The 8,663-nt window shown below is 52.2% G+C and overlaps 1 protein-coding gene across 1 annotated transcript; it reads right to left on the minus strand.

Annotated features, from left to right (window-relative positions):
- Positions 1-1,768: 1,768 nt before the first annotated feature.
- Positions 1,769-2,704, minus strand: LOC141476364 (olfactory receptor 14J1-like). Its single transcript, XM_074165039.1, has one exon. The coding sequence runs from the start codon at positions 2,702-2,704 to the stop codon at positions 1,769-1,771; it is 936 nt and encodes a 311-aa protein (XP_074021140.1).
- Positions 2,705-8,663: the final 5,959 nt, after the last annotated feature.

Raw genomic sequence — 8,663 nt, forward strand, 5'->3', positions numbered from 1 at the left:
GGCTTTCTGTATCTTAATGAGCCCCATGGCAGCAAAGTGATGTGGCTTCCTTCAGTGCAAGCCCTGATACAGGGCCCCAGCCTTCCTTTCCATGCCACCCTTCAGGAGGGATGATGACACCAAGAGATGGCAAGTGGTGGACACCAATCCTTCTCCAGCCACTTCCCAGGCCTGGTGGAGCACCAGCACAGCAAGGACTCTGCACCGTGAGTGTCCTTTAGGGTACCCAAACTCCGGGTATTGTCTTGGAGTAGCTGAACACCTTCATTTTTCTCTCCAAGGCTATTTCTAGCCGTGGTGGGCTCCTCTGATCTCTCCCCACCCCTCCTCTGGTCCAGCCTGGTGGCGCTGTGCTCCTCACAGGGCCCCACGCTGGTGGTGATGCTCCACAGAGCAAGTGGGCTGTGGGCCCTTGGAGTGACTCCACACTGGCTGTGCTGGTCAGGGAGGGAAGCAGAATCAGCTGGAGGGGCCGCACTGCCACTGAGCTCCTTCCCAGGGGTCTACAGCTGTGGAATGGGCTCAGAGCTTTTTTCATGACTCAGGATGTTTTCCCACGTGCACATTGGCCCATCCATGGGCTTTTACTGAAGGACACACGAATCACTCTCCAGTCTCCTTTTGGAGGGTCCCACCGGCCTCCCCTGGGATGGCAGAGCCCTTGTTTGCTTGTGGATACTGTTACGGTTTGAGAAAACCCATAACAATTTATGGTCATTTAGACAATTATTCTCTCACCCAATGACCCCTCCCCACCGGGAAAGGGGAATCGATTTAATAAGGGGAATGGATTTAATTGATTAAATAAATTTAATAATTTAAAAGGGAATAGATTTAATAGAATAAGACTAAATAATTGACAATAATACTAAAGAACCAGTATCAATCCCGATACTAATCTAAGATATACAAGAACTATTCTCAGCCCATTCCATCAGCAGGAAGGTGTGCGCTCCCAGCAGGAACAGCAAAGGTTGGACACTGCAAGGGCTGAGGCTTTGGGGGGAAGGGAAGGGCTCAGGGGTCCAGAACCGGGGCCCAGAACAGGGGCGAGGAATTCTCTGGATCATCACCATCAAGGGAGAGAGAAACTACACAGCAAACTTTTCCAATTTATATTGAATGTGACGATGATGGTATGAAATAATCCTGTTGGCCAGCCCAGGCCAAATGCCCAGGCCTTGCTCCTCCTTGTGCCTGCACCTGGCAAGGCTCAAAAACACCGAGACCTTGAATCCCACAGAGTCTGGCTGGCTATAAAGTAAATATTTTCATGAATTCAGACAATAGAGCTTCTAAAAGTGCAGTTTTCCCCAGCACTGTAAGAGGTTAGCCCTGTGACACCCAACCCAGGACAGACACTTAAAATTAGTGAGACCTGGGTCCAGCCCTCTCTCCCCAGAATGTCTCCCAGTGCCCTCTCCCCATAAACCCTCCGAGAACCAAGCTCAGCAGCAGCCATGGCGAGTGCAGTTCCTGGAGCCTGCTCCTGCCTTCAGCAGGAAGAAGAGCCCAGGCTTCAGGAGCTGCCCTTGGGAGAGCTGCCCTTTGATTACAGAGATGCTCCTCAGGAAGCCAGCTCTGACACCGTGATGGCACATTTACCAAAGGCCTCTGTATTGTTCAGCACAGTAGGATCATGCTTCTGGAGATGTGGAGCAAATACAGACATTCCTGTATGAACACGATGACCACAGATGAAAAAGAAATGAAGCACAAACCACCCTGAGAAAAGCTAAGAAGAGTCTGTGAGGAGAGATGGGCAGCTCTACTGCTGCTGGAGGTGAACCCATTGAATGAGTTTCTTCAATGCTTCTTTGAGCTCCTGGTTCCTCATGCTGTAGATGAGGGGGTTCACAGCTGGAGGCACCAGTGAGTACACAACAGCAACCATCAGATCCAGGGATGGGGAAGAAATGGAGGGGGGCTTCAGGTTGGCAAAGAAGCCAGTGCTGACAAAGAGGGAGACCACGGCCAGGTGAGGGAGGCACGTGGAAAAGGCTTTGTGCCGTCCCTGCTCAGAGGGGATCCTCAGCACAGCCCTGAAGATCTGCACATAGGACACCACGATGAAAACAAAACAACCAAATGCTAAACAGGCACTGACCACAAGAAGCCCAAATTCCCTGAGGTAGGAGTGTGAGCAGGAGAGCTTGAGGATCTGGGGAACTTCACAGAAGAACTGGTCCAGGACATTGCCCTGGCAGAGGGGTAGGGAAAATATATTGGCCGTGTGCAGGAGAGCATTGAGAAACCCACTGCCCCAGGCAGCTGCTGCCATGTGGACACAAGCTCTGCTGCCCAGGAGGGTCCCGTAGTGCAGGGGTTGGCAGATGGCAACGTAGCGGTCGTAGGACATGACAGTGAGAAGGGAGTACTCTGCTGTGATAAAGAAGAGAAAGAACAAGAGCTGGGCCACACATCCCCAGTAGGAGATGGCCCTGGATTCCCAGAGGGAAACTGCAAGAGATTTGGGGACAGTGGTGGAGATGGATCCCAGGTCAAGAACGGAGAGGTTGAGGAGGAAGAAGTACATGGGGGTGTGGAGGCGGTGGTCACAGGCGATGGCGGTGATGATGAGTGCGTTTCCCAGGAGGGCAGCCAGGTAGATGCCCAGGAAGAGCCCGAAGTGCAAGAGCTGCAGCTCCCGTGTGTCTGCGAATGCCAGGAGGAGGAACTGGGTGATGGAGCTGCTGTTGGGCATCTGCTTCCTCTGGGCATGGGGCACTGTTCTTGGAGGAAAAGAAAGCAACAAGTTAGGACAGGCTTGTTTCAGGAAAACCTACGCCATTTCCTGTAGACTGTCCCTCTGCAACCTTCTTTCAGATCCCTGACTTGAGCTTCATTTTGTGCTGGCTGCCAGTGCTGTGAACAGCCAGGCCTCTGCATTTGGCCTCTTCAGGGGTCATCCCTGCCCTGCTGCAGTGGGTACGTTGGAATGTGGCAGAGGGGCTCGGGAGGATATTTGGAATTTGTGAGACTAAACCATTCCTAATGCAGAAGGGCTTGTTAGCATCTGCACTTCCAGTTTGAAACAACGTGGGTGGTAGAACTGAGTTCAGGGAATTTTCTTCCTACCCACACATCATGACTGGTTCTCCAAAGCCAGAAATCCCCCACATTTCTCCTGCGCTCAGAGTTAGCAACTGTAAGACCTAAGAGGCAAAAGGATTCGCTGTGGCTTAGGGCAAGCTCGGGGGGGCTGGACGGGCTTGTTCCCAACTCTCCTGCACTTGCACCTTTGGGTATTAGAGGGCAATCACGCTCTCCTCCCTTGAAAATTGGCTTCTTTTCTGCTGAGAGCAGAGCGATCACTAAATGTCTTACCCTTTCTTAAGGTATCTGAGCAAGGGCTCGGCACCCCACTTCTCACCAAGGATGCACAGAGTTGATTTCACAAACCCAGCAGTATTTCCTCCATTGTAGCATCTCTGTGCTTCTCCGTGGGGCACTGAGAGAACACAAAGATGCTGTAGGAAAGATTTGCATCCTGGAGGGCAGCTCAGAGCTTGGAAGGACACGCCAAGGAGATACCCACGTGTCCTGTTGAAGATATCTCAGTAAGGGAGGCTCAGCTCATTCCCCAGCCACACAGACTCCTTTGCCCACAGCCCCACAGGTCAGAGGAGAGCTTGGGCACTTCATTCCCATGGACACACCTGCCTGGGAGGAATGACAAGAGCCGTGCCTGACTTGGCTGCTGCAGCTCCCATCCCCAGAGAGCCTGACTGAGAGAACAAGACAGCAACAATATCACAGACAAGTAGAGAAACAAGGAAAAATGCAGTGAGGTTCTGGTTGAGGGAGGCAAGTGGAGAGACAGCCGGGCACTCAGGAAAATGCTACCCTCACCCAGCCGTTCATGCCACCTCCCGGACATCAACATTGCCCTCCTTCCCACAGCATTACTGGTTTTAGTTTCCTCTCATTCCCTGATCATGTCTCTGCTGCCTGGACATTCTCCTCTTTGGAGGTGTTTCCCTGTGCCGTGTCTTATCCTGTCAGCACTCACAGAGCCCATCCCAACCTCTGTGCACTCACCTTGGCCCTACAGACACCTGCCTGTTTGCAGGGCAGGGACTGGGTTCATGTTCCTGTTCACAGGTGCAAAAGGGCAGGTCAGAGCAACCCTGATGGTCCAGCAGAGGTGATGCTGGTGCTCTCCATGGGCAGAGGAGTGGCTGAAGGCACCCTAAGAGCTTCAAGGCAGACCTACTGATCTTTCAAAGTTACAGCTCAGGAGTCCCAGTGACTTCTTCCAACTTGAGAACTCCTTAAACATTTATCCTTTTTTCCACCTCCCCTCCCCCACAAATAGAAAAATAAAATACAAAATCAGGAAAGTTCTTTACCTGAAACTTAATCCCTGCCTTGACCCTGCCTTGACCTTCACCCTCGGAAGTGTCCTGGGGGGGATCTGAAGCTGTGAGCAGCCCTGACCCACACAGCACCCTCTTCACAGCGGGACATTCTCCTGCCCGGTGTTACCTCTTCCACCCATGGCTTCTCCCCACACTGCCGTGGGGAGCTCCCCGGGCAGGCTGAGAGCTGACCCTGGCTGGCGGCAGAGTCCCTGCCCCAGCACACAGTTCCCTGGGACACAGGGACCCTGTTCTGAAGGACAGCCCTGGGCACCCCTGGTGAACACCTGGCTTCACGCTCCGGGTGTGAAGCCATCCCTGGCAGAAGGCAGCTGATGTGCCCTGTCCCTTTGAAAGAGCCTTAGGTAAGCTGGGCTCCAAAGCAAGTCCTTTTCTCTACTCTGAAGAAACTGTGAGAGACCTCCTCATAGATGCCATAGGCTGTGGGATGTGCCAGCTTTAGGAGATGATTCCAGGAACCGCAGCTGCGTTGCCCTGCAGCCAGAGACTTACCCTGTCAAGGGCTGTGCAGATTTCTCCTCCAGTGCGCTCTCAGTCATCCTCCCAGTCCTGACCACCTTTAAGCTCTCTCTCTGCCTGTCTCATCTCCTTGAGATATCCTGGGAGAGCCCCCAGCCCTGCTGCGCTTGGCAGAGGAGCTGCTCCTGGGCAGAGCTGTCTCTGTGCCGCGCTGCCCCATGGCCAGGAGCTCCCTCCATCCCAGGAGCCTGGCCCAGCTCAGCAGCAGAGCAACAGCCCAAGGCATCGATTCCTCTGGCCCCTCTGGGCTCCCTGGAGGTGTCCCTGGGGCTCCAGGGGAACCGGCTGTGAAACAGGCTGAAGTCATCCCCGGTGTTCCCTCCCTCAGCTGGATAGAGACACTTCTTTCCAGAACTGAAAATTCTCCTCTCAAAGTTACTTCTAAATGTCACTATTTTTGGTATTATTATATAGTAACACAGGACATCCAGACAGCGACAGGCAGGGATCTCCGTTACCCCTGCTGAGGGAAGGGATTCAGCTGAGTCCATGGAACATCTCATCCTGTGTTTCTGTTGCTGGCGTTTGAAGGAGACTCTCCTCCCTCCTATGCTTGCCACAAACCCACTGGAGGTGGGATTCCTCTTCCCTCAGGGGTTCAGGTGTGCACAAAAATAGGCTCCTGCATGTGAGCTCCTTGTCTCCAGCTCCCACGTTCATCCATGGCGATGGAGGGCAGGATTGGGCTGTTCAGACACAACGCCTGGCGACATTGAAGGTGTCAGGGGTGGTCAAAGATATGAGCAGGGAACTGCAAGCTCTAATGGGGTAGTTCTTAGAGACAGGGCAACATCTCAGGGATCACATATGAGCCTGGTGGGAAATCCTTTGGCCAACTGAAATGGCAACTGATTCCCCCCAAAAAGGCCAAGAGAATATTTTATCTACTCACTATGTTCATGTCAGTTTTTAGAGGTATTCATTTGAACGACTGCACTCCTGTGCCATAGGGAGAGCAAGGCCTCTCTCTTTTCCATCAGCTGAATTTACCAGAGCTCAAGTGACTACAGGGGCATTTGTCCCAGGTTCAGCTCCCCGTGGCCGGACAGAATTCAGGGCAGCTACTCAATGCAATGTTCAAATCCAGGGCCACAGAGTAACATGAGATTCCAAGGCTGGCCTGGAGCACACGGGACCTGCAGGGAAGCAGTTCCCATGCAGGGTGGATGTGTCACAGATGCCCCAGACGGCATCGCAGAGAGTGCGATTGGGCGCCCGTTCCCTCGACTGATGCCTTCTGTCAGAGGCGCCAGTCATCAGGTGGCATCAGAGAGGCAAGGTCTGTCCCTTCTCTACCCAGTAGCTGCAGGCATTGCATGGACATGAAACACGTCACACAGGGATCTTTACTCACTCCCTTGATGATACAATCAATGAAAAGACCAGTTTTCACTGTGTGCCTGGATACATCTTGTCCTCAAGGACAGCATTCTCCTGGCTCAGCAATGGCCCCTATCAAAACTCAATTGAAACTTGAAAAGGAATTCCAGGGCACCAAGATGAGCTTTTGGTAATTCAGGAACCGTTAAAGCAGAAGAAGAGATAACATGGGGCCACTGCTGAATTTAGTAGGAGACGGTGTAGATAGATCTGAGATACTCTATGTCCTCTTTCCCCGAGTTGCCACCAGCGAGGTCTCCCAGCCCTTTCTGCTTTGAGGCAGGACTCTGGAGGAGAAGAACGAGCAGTGGACGGGGACCAAGCCAGGGGCTACCTGAGCAAACTACACCCTTACCAGTCCATGGGACCTGAGTGTTGGCATCCAAGGTTGTTGAAAGAGTGGTTATAACCAGGAGGTGCTGGTCTGTGATGATCCCAGTAAGAAAAGCACTCGGACTCCACAAGGTATCTTTTAAAATGCTCTTCTTAAGGGAGCGCTGTAAGGGGAGCATCACAGAGGCAAGCGATTAATCCAGTAGTCTGGGTGGTGGAAGGAAATCGGGGAGGATTGGACATACCCCCTCTAAAAGTAGAATTAAAGAAGCAGAGTCAACCTGTGTGTGTGAAGCAATACCCTATATCCCTGGAGGGGAGGAAGGGGCTTCAACCTGTGATTGAGGGATTGTTGAAAGATGGTCTTTTGGAGCCACGCATCTCTTCTTATAATACACCTATTTTACCGGTCCGGAAGTCAGATGGGGGTTGGAGACTAGTGCAAGATTTGAGGGAACTAAACAAGATTGTTCAGATGCATTATCCAGTTTTACCCAACCCTTATACATTGTTAAGCAAAATACCTCGTGAACACAAGTGGTTCAGTGTAGTAGACCTTAAAGATGCTTTTCGGACCTGCCCTCTGGCAGCAGAAAGTCAAGACATGTTTGCCTTTGAATGGGAGGACCTAGTAACAGGGAGGAAGCAGCAATTTTGGTGGACTGTGTTACCACAGGGGTTTACTGAATCACCCAACCTTTTTGGGCGGGTATTGGAACAAATTCTTGAGGAAATTTCCTTTTCTCCAGAGATCAAGCTGCTTCAGAATGTAGATGATTTCACAGAATCACAGAATATTTTTGGTTGGATGGGACCTTTGAGATCATCGAGTCCAACCAACAAAAAAAAAAATAAAATAAAAATCCTAGAACACCAAACACCAAAACCAAACCAAAACAAACACCCACAACCACACACCACACACCACCCACAAACAGACAGAAACCAACAATCTCAGGCACTAGAGCATGCCCTGAAGTGCCATGTCTACATGTTCCTTAAATCCCTCCAGGGATGGTGACTCCACCACCTCCCTGGGCAGGCCATTCCAGGGCCTGACCACTCTCTCAGTAAAGTATTTCTTCCTAATATCTAATCTAAACCTCCCCTGCCCCAACTTCAGACCATTCCCTCTGGTCCTGTCTTTATTCCCTTGGGAGAAGAGGCCAACACACACCTCTCTACACCCTCCTTTCAGGGAGTTGTAGAAGGCAATGAGGTCTCCCCTCAGCCTCCTCTTCTCCACACTAAACATGCCCATTTCCCTCAGCCTCTCCTCGTATGACTTGTTCTCCAGACCCCTCACCAGCTTGGTGGCTCTCCTCTGGACACGCTCCAGCAGCTCAATGTTCTTCCTGGAGTGAGGGGCCCTGAACTGAACACAGCCCTCGAGGTGAGGCCTCACCAGTGCCCAGGACAGAGGCACCATCACTGCCCTGCTCCTGCTGGCCACGCTGTTCCTGATACAGGCCAGGATGCCGTTGGTCTTCTTGGCCACCTGGACACACCGCTGGCTCATGTTAAGCCGGCTGTCCACCAACACCCCCAGGCCCTTTTCTGCTGGGCAGCTTTCCAGCCACTCTTCCCTGAGCTTGTAGCATTGCCTGGGGTTGTTGTGACCAAAATGCAGGACCCAGCACTTGGCCTTATTAAACCTCATCCCATTGGCCTTGGCCCATTGATCCAACCTGTCCAGGTCCCTCTGTAGAGCCTGCCGACCCTCAAGCAGATCAACACTCCCACCTGGTTACTGAGGATGCACTCAATCCCCTTATCCAGATTATCAATAAAGATATTAAACAAGACTGGCCCCAAAACTGAGCCCTGAGGGACACCACTGGTGACCGGCCACCAACTGGATTTCACCCCATTAATCACAACTCTCTGGGCACGGCCATCCAGCCAGGTTTTTACCCAGTGAAGAGGACACTTGTCTATGCCATGATTCGCCAGCTTCTCCAGGAGAACGCTGTGGGGGACGGTGTCAAAGGCCTTACCAAAGTCCAGGTAGACAACGTCCACAGCCTTCCCTGCATGGAGAAGGCGGGT

This window comes from Numenius arquata, chromosome 30 (genome assembly GCF_964106895.1).
Source record: "Numenius arquata chromosome 30, bNumArq3.hap1.1, whole genome shotgun sequence".
Taxonomy (NCBI): domain Eukaryota; kingdom Metazoa; phylum Chordata; class Aves; order Charadriiformes; family Scolopacidae; genus Numenius; species Numenius arquata.

Bases quoted from the DNA above. Each gene is read 5' to 3' on its own strand.
- LOC141476364 (XM_074165039.1), bottom strand. From the start codon at position 2,704: ATGCCCAACAGCAGCTCCATCACCCAGTTCCTCCTCCTGGCATTCGCA.